Source organism: Erinaceus europaeus, chromosome 3, assembly GCF_950295315.1.
Source record: "Erinaceus europaeus chromosome 3, mEriEur2.1, whole genome shotgun sequence".
NCBI lineage: Eukaryota > Metazoa > Chordata > Mammalia > Eulipotyphla > Erinaceidae > Erinaceus > Erinaceus europaeus.
This window is the reverse complement of record NC_080164.1, coordinates 157,994,179-158,013,309: the sequence shown is the minus strand read 5'-3', so window position 1 is coordinate 158,013,309 and position 19,131 is coordinate 157,994,179. Positions and strand designations below refer to the sequence as shown.

The 19,131-nt window shown below is 38.8% G+C and overlaps 1 protein-coding gene across 1 annotated transcript in view; it reads left to right on the top strand.

The window, feature by feature from the left end:
• DTHD1 (death domain containing 1) overlaps positions 1–18,894 on the top strand; it is a 79,830-nt gene extending 60,936 nt beyond the window's left edge. Inside the window, exons 9-10 of the mRNA XM_007522807.3 lie at positions 11,008–11,065; positions 18,168–18,894. Of these exons, the coding sequence (XP_007522869.2) occupies positions 11,008–11,065; positions 18,168–18,487 (378 nt within the window). The 3' untranslated portion in view covers positions 18,488–18,894. The remainder of the gene's footprint in view (positions 1–11,007; positions 11,066–18,167) is intronic.
• The last annotated feature ends 237 nt before the right edge of the window (positions 18,895–19,131 follow it).

Genomic DNA, 19,131 nt, shown 5'->3' with positions numbered 1-19,131 from the left:
CAAACTCTAACATGTTGCATATTTTAAGTTTGTTGTGCTGTTTTTAAAATAAATAGCATCTCCCAGATATGGGAAAGGTATATAAATGTTGTTGACTGTAAACCCTATCAATTTGATCTGATCTGGGGCCCATATTTAGCTTAGGAGCCAATGTAACCTTTGTGTCCCTGTAGATCTGAGCTCACATTCTGTGATCATGAGTAGGAACATTCCAAGCTGCCCCAATTTTAGGACCCATCTTCCTCAGGTGTAGCATAGAGTATGTTGTCCAGCCTCCCTTTGGAGGATGGAACATTCTCTACCATTGTTGATTCAAGTTGAGGGCAAGGTCCTATGGGGACCCACAAAGGGGTCTACTGTGTTGTTCCTGATAGAGATGACCAGTAAAAGCTACTTTCTTCCCTGACCTAGTTTTCTGGTCCTTTTTTCAGCCATGACATCATCTCCCCAGACAATAACTTAGATCCACCTGCATATCAGAGGTTAAGCTCAGGAAAACAAACAAACAAACAAACAAAAAAAACTAGTATAGTCATGGGCCCTTTGGAATATAACTAAAATAGGCCTACTAGCTATATGCAAAACGGAGACTCCTAAATCTACATCTACACTATTCCAGCCTTTTGATTCATGATTAGTCAACATTTTTTGGCTGTATATGTTAACTCTTTTTTCAGCCACCAGGTTCCAGATGCTAGCATGATGCCAACCAGACTTCCCTGGGCAGACAACCCCACCAATGTGTCCTGGAGCCCTGCTTTCTCAGAGCCAGAGTGTTTGTTGTCACTTTCAGTAAAAGTGAACAGTAGACTAGAGGCACCATCTTGCACAAAGGGTTCTTTGGCTATTTGGACTATTTCAGCTCCTGGGGTAGAAACAGTACCATCTTGACTGTGAAGACATAGTCACTTCTGATTAGATCGATTGATTCTTTTCTCTGTTGCGTCCAGTTAATGACATCAACTAGTAATGCCTTGTTTCTAGAGCAGGGATGCCTGTCATTTCTTTAACCTGATGAAGATTCTAAGTTTCTCAGGCTTAGGTTATGAGTCCATGCTCCCTGCTTTTGGGTGATGACTTTCAAAGAACAAAGAGACTTTACATGTATTCTTACAGTAAGAGGTATGATTTCCAGCACGTAAGGGGTGCTGGGATCAGGACATTTCCTTAGTACGTGAAAGGCCCTGGGTTTGAACCCTAGCATCACATAGAAGTATGGTATTACGGGACTCTCCAAAGATGGCAGATCAGTGCTATGGTATGTCTCTATTTCTGTTAATTTTTTTTCTCTCTCTCTCTCTCTGAAATAAAAAGAAAAGAAAGTCATCCTAGGAGATGTAGAATTGTCCATCTAAAAAAGACAGAGAGGCATGATCAGTTACACTGCTATTTCCCAAATTTTATAATAGTCAGTTTTTTCTAATTTTAACAAAATATCAACTTTATATAAAGTAGATTTAGATGGTAAGTCATTCCTCTTTTTTTTTTTTTACTCTTTTCCTTGGTCCTCTGAGTCAATCTCAGGCAGTTAGTAATTTTGCATTTTCTTTAATACTTGCAAAATTCCCCTGCTAAAAAATAGAAAATGATACTCGGACTCAGAGACCGTGGCTCACAGTAGGCCTTAATAATGTAGTTTTGCTCTATTTGTATATATGCATATTTATTTTTAGGGTTCCCATGTACTTATACAACCGAAACTGTTTTTCTACTCATGAGTCATGATTAAAATATGAATTTCATTTTCAGAGTGAATTTATATAGGTAACAGTCTCAAAAATGAAGAAATCTTTATTAATTATAGTATCAATAAATACTTATTAATATGATGCCCTGTTCTAAGTTATGTGCTCTGACTCAGTGCTTCAGTGATGAGAACTATGAAACAGGTGGAAACAGAGGAGCCAACAAAATAGCTCACTTGGATAGTACATCTGCTTTTTCACATGTGCTGCAAAGGTATGAGCCCAGACCTGACAGCACTAACGGAAGTTTGGGTGCTGTGGTACCTCCCTGCCCCCATCTCTGTCTCTCTCTTTTTATCTGAAAAACTTGACCCAGAGACCTGAACTTCTGTGACAAGGGAACTTTGTTTTGCAGCATAACTGAGAGGGAAGTGGTAGAACAGCCAAGGAAGTAAGGTCCTATTATTCCCATTATCTGAGAGGGGAGAGGAAAAAGGAAGGGCAACTATGGGATGATTTCATTTATAAGTGGAGCAAAGATGAATGAAACACATAAACTTGAAAAAAGAAAAAATATGTATAGTCAGCCCATAACTATGGCCATTGAGGAGGAGGGGCACAAAACTTACGGGGTAGGAGTGGTGTGGATTCACTATTAAATCACTAATAATCTTTCTAAGTTTTCCCAGAGTGGTGAAGTACCAACAATGACAAAAATTAAAAGCTAAGCTAAACTAAAAGATAAAGGAAGGGGACTAGGTGGTGACCCACCCAGTTAAACACACATAGTACTAACGAAGTGCAAGGACCCACACAAGGATCCAGGTTCAAACCCCTGGCTCCACACCTGCACGGGGGAAGCTTCACAAGCGGCAAAGTAGGTCTGCAGGTGTCTCTCCTTCTCTCTCTCCTTATCCCCCCTTTCAATGTTTTGCTGTCCCTATTAAATAAAAGGAAAAAATAGCCACCAGGATATGTAGTGCTGGCACTGAGCCCCAGCAATTATCCTGGAGGAAAAAGGAAAAAGATAAAGGAGAAAATGAGCCACAGAGGAAAAATAGGAAAGCTACAAAAGTAACAAGTTTCAGGTCAGCAAAATAGCTCATTTGGATAGTGCGCTGCTTTGCCATGTGCTTGACCCAGGTCTGAGTCTGTCCCCAGTCACACTGAAGGAAGCATCTGTCTTGTGGTCTTTCTCCCTTTCTCCCTCTGCCTTCTCTTCCTCTATCTAAACAATAAAATAAATAAATATAGTGTGTATATTAAAAATTTTTATAGGTGCTGAGCTCTTTTCCTCCAGCCAATACTGGCTCCAGGTTGAAAGCAGTTAAACTGATAGAAGTCCATGGTGAACACTGTGTAAGAGACACTAAATGACTAAGTGAAATTTCCACACACTGACCTTCCCTTTACGTACAATTTTTCATTTGAAGGTAATCAGTAAAAAATGTGTAGACTTTCAGACATTACTTTAACTACTATACACATAGCTTAGTGTGTATATTTTTTTTTTGGCCCAAGTTATTTCACATATTTAAACTTCAGATTTCTCATCTGTAAAGTCGGCATGATAAAAAGCAAATCATTAGGTCATAAATCTATTAGGTTATACCGAGGTAATATGGCATGCTTTTAATTGTTAATTACTGACATATGTTATTAGTAATATAGTTGGTATTGTTAAATCATTATCTGAAGGTAAGATGTTTACTAAGTCAGAACTTTAGATAGACCCATGTTTTAGGATTATCTACAGGTAATCTTGGAGAAGGTTTGGAGTGAAATAAACTCACATTTAGCCCAATTTACAGCATTTCTTGTAATTTATATTCCTTGACTTATAGATCTGTGGTTTGGTGCCTGATATTAATTTGAGGGAAATTCCTTTTTTTTTTTTTCTCCTTCTGGACCTCCTATATAGAACAAACATCATGAAAAAAAAAAGAACTTCCGTTTAGCAGTAGCAAGCTACTACTCAACTTAAGAGGCCTCTAAGCAAAATAAGTACAAAGAAAACAGTAAAAACTGTTACTTAGCTTTGGTATCTTAACTACTTCTGGTAAAATTGTGCTGAAGATACACAGAATACTAATTATATACACTTCCTCTATCTGTTATTATTCATATCACTTCACTTGCATATTTTCTAACTACAAGATAAATGGCCTATTTACCAGAAAAATCTACAATAAGTTTGCAGAAGTGGGAGGAATATGGGGTTAAGGTTGGGTGGAAGAGTTGCTGTCAAGAAATTATAATAATTACCTGAGAAAATAACTTCATGCATAAATGCCTTTGGGTAAATGATAAAAATAATAAGAGCAGCATAGCTTTCTTTCTTTCTGTCTTTTTTTTTTTTTTGGTAGTTGTATTGCACTGACATTTAGCTGTAATAGTATTTGATATTCATGCTAAATGATGCTTTAAGCGTCAGAAAGTCCTTATGTTACTTTACACAAACACTGGTTCTGCAAGAGAGACTCCAAGAACCAGTAGGCAGATAGAAAATAAAGAGAACTGCCACTCATTCTTTCTTTATCAGACAAACAGCAATACAATGATTGTACATGCCTTTGGCATTAGTGATCATGCAGAGTTACAATTTAAGACAGTACCCAGGAAGCTCTGGTGGGTATAGCTTAGAAGGAATATTGGGTTTCATCTTCAGCATCACAAATGTGCTAGAATGTAGAGTTGTGTTCTCATCTCTCTCTCTTAAAAAATAAGTATAAAAAATAAATAAATAAACTTGCTATAAGATTCAAAGATGCTGTTTTCAGTTAGCATTTCAAAATGTGCATAGAAGAGTAAGGTGTTTTTTTTTTTTTTTTTTTTTTTTGCCTACAAGAGTTCATCACTCCCAGTGGTCACTGAAAAAAATTCTCTATTTTCCTTGATAGAGGGCGAATTACAGAAAAAGACAGAACAAGATAGAGAAGGAGAGACACCTATAATATTGCTCTACCAGTTGTCAAGTTTCCATCCTGCAGGTGGAGGTTGGGAGCTTGAGGCCGGGTTCAAGCGCATTAGGTAATATGTGCTCTCTATGGAGTGAGCCACCACCTGACCCTCTTTTTTCTTCTAATTTCCTCCATTTTATTTTGTCTACTTCATAAGAGAGGTCAGAGGATTCTGGGCCGGGTATCAAATCTGGAGTCTCAGGTGTGCAAGCCTTGTCTTTTCTCCACTAAACTGATTCCCTGACCTTTATGCTTCTCTTTGTCAGAAGTTTACTTTAGCTATTGTGGTGAAACCTGCAGGAAATTCATCACGTTGTCTTTGCTGAATTCTTTACTTTGACCCATGCTCATCCTTTTAAGCTGGTGGGTGGGTAGGCACAACGTTTCTAAACAGGCCCTTAAATCGACCCACGGATGTCTTTGTTTCCTTTTTAAAAAGTCATTGTTTTCAGGAGCATGTTTCTAGTGTGAGGTTAACCTCCTTAACATTTTTCATGCAGAGAAGTTTTCTGCACATCCCAATTCCAATACAAAGATGATTGTCCAAAGGCCTATTTGTAATTAAAGCTAACCCTGTAATTTGAGTGTTATTACAACACTGTAGCAAAGAGACCACTTGTTTCCCTGTTGTCTTACAGCCAGCCTGAGCTCAGCAGTTGCTGACTAATCTCTGACAGGGCTAGAAACAGCTCAAGGATATAGAAATACTGGATGATCTCACTTATAGGTGAAATTTACGAAACAAACAAAGAAAGGGAAACATAAAGCAAAACTTGGACTTGGTGTGGTGTATTACACCAAAGCAAAGAATTCTAGGGAATAAAGGTGAGGGAAGACCTTGGGATCCCGACGAGAAATTGTATCTTGTTTCAAAAAGTATACTGTACACCATTAACCCTTCCCCCAATAAAATGATTTTAAAAAGAAATAACTTAGGTCTTCCATCTTGAGCAGGGTTCATCCTCATTCTAATATGCTTCTGGGGAGAGTAAGAAGGAGCTGGAGTGAACTGGAGACTGTTATGCATTCAGAGTGAGTAAGGATGGCCACTGGGCAGTACCTAGTGGGGAAGTGTGGATACCAAGATATCAAAGTACAATGCAATACCAGCAATATTCAGAGAGATCTTTACCAGCATCTGGAATATCTATGTGACGTAGTGAACACCAGAGTTAGTCACTTGTGTAGCAACTGTAATTTATGAAATAGAAAGTATTATTGTTATTGTGTCTCTGTAGTCTTACATATATTGAAAAGAACTAGAATTTCACTTTGGTCTTGACATGATAATAGAAATGCACACTACTTTTTGGAGAAAGATACTTCTTTCAGGAATCGAGCGGTAGCACAGTGGATTAAGCGCAGGTGGCGCAAAGCACAAGGACAGGAGGAAGGAACCTGGTTTGACCCCCCCCCTGCCCCCCCGGTTCCCCACCTGCAGGGGAATCGCTTCACAAGCGGTGAGGCAGGTCTGCAGGTGTCTATCTTTCTCTCCCCATCTCTGTCTTCCCCTCCTCTCTCCATTTCTCTCTGTCCTATCCAACAACAACAACATCAATAATAACAATAATAACTGCAACAATAAAAACAAGGGCAACGAAAAGGAAATAAATAAATACTAATTTAAAAAAAGAATTTAAAAAAAAAGAAAGAAATTTCTTTCACTCTTCGGTATCTTCAGGGATACATTTGGGGTACACACAGAAAACTAATGTAGGTTCTCTTTGATAGTGTTCTAAGTGGAACCATCAGGCTTCAGTATCAGAATCAATCTTTTTTCTTTGTTCAAAATGTGGCTTTGTATGTGAATCACAGTGTGTGAGCTCACTTTTTTCTCAAGATTTATTTTCAAGAACATCAAAGTTATGAACCACTGCTTCTCAGTAAATAAAAGATAAAACTCTTCTAAGAAAGTGATAGGAAAGGGTAAATAGAAATCATACAGTGTTAAAAATTTGAAATCTCTTCTATGGTGAAAAAAACCTAGGCTGGGGGTGAGTGTGTTTTGCAGAAAACTGAAAAAAAATGTACAATGTACCAACAACTGTATTTCCTGTAAACCTTTAATCCCCCAATAAAATATTTTTTTAAAATGCTGAATAGCAGGGTTGTTTTTAAGCAACATGGGAAGAATCATCACTATTCAAAGGACTTTGAAACAATAGTGACCTATGATATGGAAGATACAGTGCCCTTTTCACATAAGTAGTTGTCTTTGTTTCCAATTTTTAGTCATTTCCATGTTAATGAGATTTGCACTGTGTTTAACAGCATAAGAAGACACAGCGTACATGCATGGCCTATGTATACTTATATATTGGTGCCCTTGAGTGCTTATAATGGAGGAGATATTGCCACATAAGCCCTACTATATAACCTTTTTAAAAAATATATTTATTTATTCCCTTTTGTTGCCCTTCTTGTTTTATTGGCTTAGTTATTGATATCGTTGTTGTTGGATAGGACAGAGAGGAATGGAGAGAGGAGGGGAAGACAGAGAGAGAAAGAGAAAGATAGACACCTGCAGACCTGCTTCACCGCCTGTGAAGCGACTCCCCTGCAGGTGGGAAGCCAGGGTTCCTGATGCCAGTCCTTGAGCTTCACGCAACATGCGCTAAACCTGCTGTACTACTGCCCGACTCCCATTATATAACCTTTTACAAAGTTAAATACAAGAGAGATGATAAAGCCAAGTGGAAGTTTTACTAAAAGAGATGTTGGAAACACCACCGGCTCAATTGTATTTATCAAAATAGAATACACAATATTGACATAAAGTTTTCTGAAGAATAGCAGACTTACCTTCAGAAAATTGTACAAGATGCAACAGAATGACACCTTTGATTAAAAGGGGTAGAAAAAGAGGAGTGAGGAGAAATCTGAACCAGTCCCACCAATGAAGACATGCAGACATGGTCAGTCAGTCTCTGTGCAGGGGACATAGGACAGCAGAGGTTTCCCTGTTTGACTTGGAGCTGACTGAATACCAGTGAAAATTTTGAAGTAGCATGCTAGAAAAATAGTGCAGAGACAAAAACCATGTAATGAAGGGAAAGAAAGCCAAAGAGAATGGAAGGGGCTCTGAAAATCCTTACTGAAGGATTTTCATTCATGTAAGAGGCCGGTATCATCCCTGTAAGTCTCAAGACTGTCAGATTTCCTTTATTGTCACAATCCACTCTTTCTATCACTGTGTGCTTGGTAAAGGATAGCTTGAATTCTTGTGTATGTAAAAAAATACAAATTTAAAGCACAAGAGGATTGCTCTTAGTAAATCAACATACTATGAGACATTTGTGAAGAAAGAATAACTGGTGATCCAGGAGGTGGCATGGTGGATAAAGCACTGAACTCTCAAGCATGAGGTTCTGGGTTCGATCCCCGGTAGCACATGTACCAGAGTGATGTCTGGTTCTTTCTCTCTCTCTCTCCCCCTATCTTTCTAATTAATAAATAAATAAAATATTTTTTAAAAAGAAAGAATAACCAGAGAGTGGATATTATTCATACTAAGAAAAGAAAAACACAAAGTGTAGCTCTTATTCCAGACTCAATCCAGACTAGGTGTCATTTAACAGGAATGGTAGGAATCTGCTGCACTACATAAATTTGTATTTCCCAGGGTTACACAGGTTGCTCAGTGGGTAGAGCACAGGATTTACACAGGTAATGTCTCCAGTTTAACACGTGGCACCACACATGCTCTAGCTCTGTCTCTCTCTTATCCTTCTCTGTTTCTCTCTTACTGAGGGAAAAAGAAATTCCTAAATTTGTATTTCTTTCTCAGTTTTTGCAAAGTTTAAGTCCATAAATGAGATTTCAAAAAAAAATCTATGCATATATTTTACTGTCCACAGAATGCCAGTATTCTAATAACAATATACTTGGATTTATACTGTTACTTAACTGCATCCTGTGAAATCTTATGGAAAACTCCTTTTGGAGTGTTTATGTAATGTTTATGACTGGGATGCCTACAAAATGGGATATTCAGATTTATTCAACTTTACTGTGTATTCTTTATGACTCAGACAGTATGCATGAATTAGCATACAGCAGTTCCATCATTCTTTTTTTTTTTTTCCCTTTACTTGGCATGGGGGATTAATGGGTTGTGCTTGACAGTAAAATAAAATATAAAATAGTAGGTAGAGTTTCATCTTTTTTTTTTTTTTTTGCCTTCAGGGTTATCCCTGGGACTCGGTGCCTGCACCACGAATCCACTGCTTCTGGAGGCCATCCCACCCCCCCCATTTTTGTTGCCCTTTTTGTTGTTAGTATTGTTGTTGTTATATTACTGTGTGAAATAGACTTTAAAATTACTTTGAGATAATTATAGACTCAGAAGCAACTGCAAAATATAGTATTGAGAATTTTCATGCATCCCTCACCCAGTTTTCCACAGTGGTTACATCTTATGTAACTACAGTACATTATCAAACCAGGGGGCTGACATTGATCAAGGTAATAATGTATTTCTATAGCTTATGCTATTTTGTCCTAGGTGTAGATTTTTCATAACCACTGTTTATGAAAATGTGGTTATTATACTGCCATTGGATTCCCTTTATGTTATTCTTTGAAGGTCAGCTCCCATAAGCTTTAACTCTTGACAGACACTAGTCTATATATTTTAGAAGAACATGATAGAAATACAGTAACAGAATATGTAGCGATTTGAGATGGAGTTCTCTTCACTTAGCCTAATACCCTGAGGCCATGCAGGTTGATGCATATTTCAATGGTTTTTCCATTTTGTTACTGAAAATGACCCTAAAGAATGGCTGGCTATGCAATAGTTTGCTCAGCTGCTCACTTAGTGCAGAAAAGTTGTTCCCAGTCTCAGCTATTACAAATAAAACTGCTATGAACATTTATGCATAGGCCTGAGTAATGTATGTGTGTGTTAAATAAACATATTTAGAGCTGAGACTGAAGAGGAAAATAAATTGTCATTATTAATGATAACACTTTTATTTCATTGCTTGTGCTGTTTCTACAATCCCACAGTAACTGAGAACACGTGTTTTTTCTACAAATAGTGTAGAAATATAGTGATTGGGGACCAGGTGGTAGCACTGGTGTGTAGCTCAAGGACCAGCGGAAGGATCCGGGTTCGAGCCCAGGCTCTCCATCTATAGGTGGGCATGCTTCACAAGCAGTGTTGCAGGTTTTCAGCTGTCTATCTTTCTCTCTCCCTCAATATCTTTCCCACCTCTCTCAATTTTTCTCTGTCCTACTCAATAACAATACCAACAGCAACAAAAAAAAATGGAAAAAGTGCCCACAGGAGCAGTGGATTCATAGAGCAGGCACTGAGCCCCAGCAATAATCCTGGAGGCAAAAAAAAAAAAAAAAAAAAATCTATGTATACAAAGAGAGAGAGAGAGAGAGAAAGACTATGTATTTGATTACTTTGTGACAAAATATCAGTTTAAGAATGTCTTCCCAAAGACTTGATTACTTTTTAACATCATGCTTGCATATTTTTCCATTCATTCTTCCATTCACCCATCCACAAAGATAGTGCTTCAGTATTCATTAGGTACTAGACTCTGTGCTGAGCTGAGGCAAGTATCTGACAAATACAGACTATTTTTTGTCATCTCCAGGGCTTTACCTTTCCAGGATGAATCTTCAGATAGAGAGACAGAGGGATGGAAAGAGAGGGAAAGAAACCATACCACTTAAACTTCTTCCAGTATGATCTGGGGGCCAGGTTTGAACAGATTGTATACATGGTAAAGCAGCGCACTATCTAACTGAATTATTTTGCCAGCCTAACTCACAGGACTTTTATAAAATTCTCTGTTTGGGGCAGAGTGGTAGTGCACTCGGTTAAGGTCACAATGCTCAAGGACCTAGGTTCAAGCCCTCAGTCTCCACCTGCAGGGGGAAAGCTTTGCTAGTGGTGAAGTAGTACTGCAGGTGTCTCTCTGTCTCTTTCTCTCTCTGTCTCCCCTTTCCTCTTGGCTTCTGGCTATCTCTATCCAATAAATAAAGAAAGAAAATAAAAAAAATTCTCTGTTGCATAAAGGGTAGCTTGCATTATGCTTCTTGATTTGGACAGTTTCAAAATTTCAGCAGGAAAATGTCTATTCAGAGCTAACGTGAATACTATAAGAATATTTAAATATGTATTCTTAAATTCAAACATGTTGAAAGGTATGAGTTAATGTATCTGAGCTTATCTTCAAAAAGCTAGTGCTAAATATGCCTGCCTAAACATGCAATCATGGTTCAGGGTGTGCAATTCAGTACTTCTTTCAAATGGGAGTAAAGTTCATATGGATTTTTATTTTTAGTTTGTTTATAAATTAATCATTTCTTCTGCTTATTAAATGTGTCCTTTCCCCCTATAGCATAAAAAATTAATCATCCGTCCACAGAGCACCAAAAGAATTCCTGCAGATCCTCAAGGTAAGGAATGTTTGCTTTACTTTCATTACAGTGGACTTTTTTCTTTGTATTTAATAAATGTGAATTTTACATTAAAAAGTAGAGAAAGTGACATTTTCTACTAAGTAATCATCAGGTTTCTCAGCTTAATAAATGAGCTTTACTTTGGAAGTCACACATGCATAAACCCAAATATTTTCAAGTATTGGTGTAGAGTTGTGTGAAATTATTCAAGAAATGGGAACTATACAAAGTATTATTTTACTGAGCTAAAGTAATTGCTTAGTTTGGTAAATAGATAGCTACAACATTGCTCTGCAAAGTTAACTATTAAATTATAGATCTTAAGGTGTGGTCCCTTCGAATTTCTATTTGAAGTCAATGGGTTTTTTTTAAATATTTTTAAATATTTGTTTATTTATGTATTCCCTTTTGTTGCCCTTGTTTTATTGTCGTAGTTGTTATTGATGCTGTCCTTGTTGGATAGGACAGAGAGAAATGGAAAGAGGAGGGGAAGACAAAGAGAGGGAGAGAAAGAAAGACACCTGCAGACCTGCTCCACCGCTTGTGAAGCGACTCCCCTGCAGGTGGGAAGCCAGAGGCTCAAACCAGGATCCTTACCCAGTGGGTCCTTGCACTTTGCACCACTTGCGCTTAACCCTCTGCGCTACCACCTGACTCCCTGGAGTCAATGAATTTTAAGTAGAGGTACATTAATATAAAGCCACAAGGGAGCAGGTGGCAAAATGGCTTACTTGAAAAGTGGCCTTGCTCTGCCATGAATGTGACTCAAGTTTGAGCCAGGTCTCTACTTCATTAGAGAAAGCTTTGGTTCTGTAGTATTTTCCCCCTTTCCCTGTCCTCCTCAGTTTCTCCTTACCTGAAAAAAAATTAACCTGGATAAGTGAGGCTCCAATAATGACAAAAGGAAAAAAAACACAAAGGGAGTTTTAATATTATAGTTATGCATAATTCAATTATAAAGCAGTGATGCTTATTAAACTTCATAGTAGAATTTGACACATTATGTTTTAGTCTTTGAAACAATTTATATTGTAGTTTTAATAGTAACTAAATCGATAATTTGTTATCTTCAACTGATACCAGTGAGTATTGTTTAACTACAATGTTAGGTCCATCACTGAGAATATTCAATTCAGGGATTACCTTTATGGACTTCTACCGAAAGTGTGCATGCTTTGTGGAATTACTTTAGAGTGAAGGAATGAGTTTACATTTTAGTGCTATATGCCATCTTAGAAGCAATAAATCAATTTTCAAAGATAGAGAAGGTGATAGAAGAAAAGCAAATAGTGTTGGGACTAGGCGGTGACGCACCTGGCTAAGTGCACACACTGCAGTGCACAAAGACCCAGGTTCAAGCCCCTGGTCCCTATATATAGAGGAAAGACTTCATGAGTGGTGAAGCAGGGCTATAGATGTCTCTCTCTCTCTCTCTCTCTCTCTCTCTCTCTCTCTCTCTCAATTTCTGTCTGTCTCTATCCAATAATAAATTAATTAAAAAAATTTTTTTTAAAGCAAATAGTGTCAAAAGCCAAATTCTCTTCAAACAACCCCCCTCCCCAAACAACAATAGTGAACGAAAGCCCAAGAAGTTTAATCACCTTAACAACTGAAGAATTTGATAGTTACATAGAAACCTTTTCACTATAATTTTTCCCAATCAGTAGAGAGCACCAGACTATAAGTTATTTTTTTACATGTGCCAGGAAATCTTAGCTTATTAAATAATGTGGCTTCTTAGGACCAATACCATTTGAACTGATGTAGGAAGGATGATGGTAGATGAGGATAGATTAGGATCAAAATCTGAAGTGTTTTCAATGTCAGATTGAGAATTTTAGACAATAGGAGGAATTTATAAGAAATTTATTTAATTTGTTTTTGTTTGTTTTTACTAGAGCACTGATCAACTCTGGTTTATGGTGGTACTGGGGATTGAACCTGGGACCTTTGATGCCTCAGGCATGAAATACTTTTGCATAACTACTATGCTATCTCCCTAGCCCATAAGAAATTTATTAACAAAGGATAGATACAATCAGATTAGATTTTGAAAACTTCTATTAATTGTGTGGAAGACAAGGTGGGTCAAGGTAATGGTGAGGCTTTTTTTTTTCTTCTCCAGTCCTCTTTTGAAGACACTTAGGTTGTTTCTGCTTCTTAGAAATTGTAAATAAGGGGTTTGTGGAACATATACTCAATGTAATACTACTTTTCAATTAAAAAGATGATACTGTGTTCTTTGGGTGATATTGTACAGTTTAAATTACTAGTTTAGGGTTTTTTTTATTTTGATAGAGACAGCCAGAAATTGAGAAGAATGAGAAGATAGGGAGAGAGACAGAGAGACACTTGTAGTTCTGCTTCACCAGTTGTGAAGCTTTCCCTCTGCAGGTGAGAACTGGGGCTCAAACCTGGGTCCTTGAGCACATGCATGCTCAACCAGGTGGGCCACCACCAGGCCCCAAGAAGTATCAGTTTACACTAGGCATTGAAAGATTATGGATCATGTGGCAAAAGGAAGGAGAGAAATAGGCTAGTGGCTTGAAACAGGAGCAGAAGTAAGGAAAGAGGAGACTTGACAGTGTATATGAGAAGCACAGAATGATCCTGTGGTGAGGAGGAAAAGGGAGAAAAAGTATAAAGGGAAATTACTTAATGAAAACCTTGGATCCATAAAACTCAGCAAACCGAGAAATGAGAGTGATTCTGAAATAAAAACATTAGGATGACTAAGGCCAAGAGAAATAGACATTGACTGAATGAAATGGAAGTAAATGAAGGGCTGGGTGGTGGTTTAGGTAGTTGAGTGCACGTTACAATGCACATGGACCTGGGTTCAAGTCTCCAGTTTCTGCCTGCAGGGGGAAAGCTTAAGTAGTAAGGCAGTGCTGCAGATGTCTTTCTAGCTCTCTCCATTTCTCTTCCTTGATTTCTGTCTCTATCCAAAAAGCAAATAAATAAATTTTAAAAAGTGAATGAGATTGAGGCTTATGGATATCAGAAGATTATTGGGCTATTACCATGGAAAATTTGTAATTGAATTCAGGGAAATGGGTTTCTGAATGGGTGTGTACGCTAAAGATTCAAGTGGCATAGCAGGCATGGAGTTTAGTTAATCTCACTCAACATGTTTTCATAACCCAGAGAGTGCAGTGATTGGAAGCAGTGTGAATAAGGCAGGAATGGTCATTGAGGAATTGAAAACAATGGAAGGTAAAAAGAACAACAACATAATTTAAGGTGAATGCAAGACTATGAGAATGTGCACAGCTGGCTATTGTGGGTAGTCTGAATATAGAGCTGTGTGAAGCACAGGAAAGATGAACAAATGATTGAGAACATCAAGGAAACCACTTTTAATGATAAAAGCATGAAGTATATTAAGCAGAAGCAATTGAATAGAAGCCAGGACATTTAGAAAGTAATGGCCAACTGAGAAAACATGGTCATGAAGGTGGAACAGTTTTTGCTGACAATGAAACATGAAGGTCAGACATGAAAGTCAGCTTCAAATATGGAGCCAGTGAACAGGTCACTGGAGACAAGGGCCAATGTGGTGGATTATCGACAGGGCTATGGATGGTTAGCATGTGGATGGGCAAAGGAAGATGTGGATAAGGGAGAATATGTGGCTGGAGAAAGAGGACTTGTCCATCTAGTGTGGACATCTGCTGAGTATGTCACATGATGAAGGCATGTGTTGATTTGAAGGTTGAAATGGAAAAGCACGGATGTGCTGACTCCAATCCCTAAGTAAGCTTCATAGACAAGAGGTAGGATTCATAGTATAAAATCAGGTGCAATTTTTGTGCATGATTTGGTTACTACAAAGGAGTAGTTGACTCAAAGGTGGTAGACAGAGTTTCTAGCTCACAGCAGCCAAGGGAAACTAGTCAGCATGAGAGAAAGACAGTGGAGAGGGACGGTTGGTAGCTCACTGCATTAAGTGCACACGACATGAAGCTCAAGGACTGGTACAGGATCCCAGTTTGAGTTCCAGCTCCCCACCTGCATGGGGGTTGCTTCACAAGTGATGAAGCAGGTCTACAGGTGTCTTTCTCTCCCCTCTGTCTTCCCCTCCTCTCTCAGTTTCTCTCTGTCTCATCCCATGACAACGATAGCAATAACAACAAGAGCAACAAGGGCAACAACAACAACAACAAAAGGGGAGGGGTGACCTCTAGGAGCAGTGGATTCATAGTGCAGGCACCAAGCCCCAGCAATAACACTAGAGGCAAAAAAAAAAAAAGTGAGAAAGAGAGAGAGGGAGAGAGAGATCATAGTCATCATGTGGCCTACCACTGGCATAAGGAAAGAGAAAGATACAGGATTTGCAGGGTGATAAAAATAGCTATCAGCAGCAGAAAATGGAATCACAAGTTGAGCTTTTAGGTAAGTCAATGAAAGGGGAAGGAAAGGTATGTTGAACATACTAGATATATTCAGGCAGGTGTTTGTGATTCTGAGCAGTCGGGGAAATGTTGTTGGGAAGAAGCTCCCAGAAGATTATCCTTTGGTAGTGGACTTGGGGAGTTTTATGAATTTTTGAGTATTTGTGTATGTGTGAGGATTGTTTTGTTGCAAGTATACTTTACTTATTACATTAGTACTGATTTAGAGAAGTATTTTTAAAATATTTATTTATTTATTCCCTTTTGTTGCCTTTGTTGTTTTATTGTTGTAGTTATTATTGATGTCATCATTGTTGGATAGGACAGAGAGAAATGGAGAGAGGTGGGGAAGACAGAGGGGGGAGAGAAAGGTAGACACCTGCAACCTACTTCACTGCTTGTGAAGTGACTCCCCTGAAGGTGGGGAGTCAGGGGCTTGAACCAGGATCCTTATGCGGTCCTTGCTTTGCGCCACCTGCGCTTAACCCGCTGTGCTACTGCCCGACTCCCTAGAGAAGTATTTTTATGAATGCCTTTTAAATATTTCTCTACTATTTTCATTTATTGGATAGAGACAGCCAGAAATCGGGAGAGATGGGGAGATAGAGAGGAAGAGAGACAAAGAGACAACTGCAGACCTGCTTCACCACTCGTGAAGCTTTTTTGCCTGCACCAGGAGGCTGGGGCTTTGTAGTGGAGTCCTTGCAAATTGTTACATGTGTGATTAATCAGGTGTAACATCATCCAGCCCTGAGAAGTATTTTTTTGAATGTAAAAAATATTCTTGGGGCCACCAAGAGAGTTCACTTGGATATCATGATTGCTTTGTCATGAGCACAGCCCAGGTTGGAGCCTTGACCCCCACCATACTGAAAGATGCTTGGGAGCTGTAGTGTTTTTCTCCCTGTCTCTTTATCTCTGTCTCTATCTTTATTTTGAAAAAGTTGATCTGGAGCTGTGAAGTCCCAATGATGACAAAACAAACAAACAAACAAACAAAAACACCTCTTGTAGATAGTGCTACTCAAAGTATGGTAAGTGACCTCAGAGTCAAGATTGTCTGAGAGCTTGTTAAAAATATCCAGGTTGTGGTCCATGCAGTCAAAGATATGGTCTAATGCACAAGGACCCAAGTCCAAGCTTCTGGTCCCCACTTTCAAGGTAAAGTCTTCATGAGTGAATTTTTTTAAAAAAATTTTTTATTTAAGAAAGGATTAATGAACAAAAACATAAGGTAGGAGGGGTACAACTCCACACAATTCCCATCACCCAATCCCCATAACCCACCCCCTCCCCTGATAGCTTTCCCATTCTCTAGCTCTCTGGGAGCATGGACCCAGGGTCATTGAGGGTTGCAGAAGGTAGAAGGTCTGGCTTCTGTAATTGCTTCCCCGCTGAACATGGGCGTTGACTGGTAGGTCCATACTCCCAGTCTGCCTCTCTCTTTCCCTAGTAAGGTGTGTCTCTGGGGAAGCTGAGCTCCAGGACACATTGGTGGGGTCTTCAATCCAGGGAAGCCTAGCCAGCATCCTGGTGGCATCTGGAACCTGGTGATTGAAAAGAGAGTTAACATATGAAGCCAAACAATTTGTTGAGCAATCATGGATCCCAAGCTTGGAATAGTGGAGAGGAAGTGTTAGGGAGGTACATGAGTGAATTTTTTAAAAATAAAAATTAAAAGAAAGAAAAATAAAAAAGAAATCTGCATGAGCAATGAGTCAGTGCTACAGGTGTCTCTCTTGCCTCTTTCCATCTCTATCTCCATATTTCATTTTGATTTCTTTTTGTCTCTGTCCAAGTAAAATTAAATAAATATTTTTTAAATTCCCAACCAAGTTCAGTGCTGAAGAGAGAGCTCACTGGATAGAGTGTGGGTCTCACCCTGCATGTGACCTAGAGTAACACTCTGTATATTACATGGGCAGTGTTATGGCACCAGAGGAAGTTCTGGTACTGCAGTAACTTTTCTCCTTTCTGCCAGTTAATGAAATAACTGCCCAGGAGAGGAGCAATTATGCATGTGTAAGGTTATGGCTATGTGAAGACTAAATAAAAAGTATCAATAAGGTTGAGTTTGGCCTTCACTCTAGTCCTATTTAGACTATCTGAGGTAAGCTCTTCAAATCATTGAAACAATTCCTTTTGGGTCTCAAGGTATTTAAAACTGGAGATGTATTTCTATCGCCCTCAAGAGATGAGCTAAGAAATGACAGAGAGGGAGTCGGGCTGTAGCGCAGCGGGTTAAGCCAGGTGGCGCAAAGCACAAGGACCGGCATAAGGATCCCGGTTCGAACCCCGGCTCCCCAACTGCAGGGGAGTCGCTTCACAGGCGGTGAAGCAGGTCTGCAGGTGTCTATCTTTCTCTCCTCCTCTCTGTCTTCCCCTCCTCTCTCCATTTCTCTCTGTCCTATCCAACAACGACGACAACAATAATAACTACAACAATAAAACAACAAGGGCAACAAAAGGGAATAAATAAATAAAATAAAATATTAAAAAAAAAAAGAAATGACAGAGAACCAAAGATTTCTAACTGTTTCTTCCCTTCAGAGGCCAGGCCAGATAACGTGTGCTTTGAGTGTGAGCAGATATGGAGGGGTAAAGAATCACATTCCCCAAGAAAGTATCCTAATACAAAGGCGTGTGGTGTGTGTGTGTGTGTGTGTGTGTGTGTGTGTGTGTGTGTGTGTGTGTCTCCCCAACAGAAGCTTTGTGGGACAACTTGATCTACTGGCTGGCAGAAGAACTTTCAGAAGAAAATGCTACCTGTCTGTCTTCATCTCTTCCTCTTCACCGAAGCTCCATTCAGCTCATCAAACTAAAGAACCCTGACAACCTTACAGAGCAAATTCATGAACTTCTTTCCTTCTGGAAAAAATCCCTCCCAAATTCCACTGATAAGATTTGTCTTCTGGCTCGCCATCTCCGCAAGATTGGGAGGAGTGATCTTTCTGAAGAGCTCAAATTCAAGTGGGAAAATAAAGTGTTCACAGAACCACAACAGTGGTTTGATATGGAAGAGTAAAACCAAGTGCTCTTTCCTTTACTCAGAAAAAGGGTCACGGTGGCTTTTAGGATGGTTTCTCTTAGCATTCTTCTAGGAGTTTCTAAGAATGATAATGTTGCTTGAAGTGTATCAATATGACAAATGTGTTATTGAGAGAAGTGGACAAGCACCTGTCAGACAATCAAAAGGATTCCTGGGTTTAAGCACTCATCGGGCTTCAATGATACATGTTCTGCAAGCATAATTGTCTTGGGTTTAGCCAGACTTAATAGCATTTGCTACATAATTTTCCCCATTTACAACTAAATGCCTGAGGATGCTTTCTAAGTGTGATAGGAAGATAAGGTACACAGCATCCCCTTCTTTTTTTTTAATTGTTATCCACATAAAATTTAACTAGTTATCCAGAACTCCAAGCAACTAATTCACATACTAGAGCTCACAAATAGCAGTACAAATATGTACATACTAGAGCTCACAAATAGCAGTACAAAATGAACCAGGCTGCAGAAACTTGATATTGATATTTAAAATCATGTAAACAGTACACACATTTGAAATACATTAAAAATACAATGGAAGGATTGGATAGTGTCAACATCCAACACACACACACACACACACACACACACACACACACACACACGGTAAAAAGAAATAGG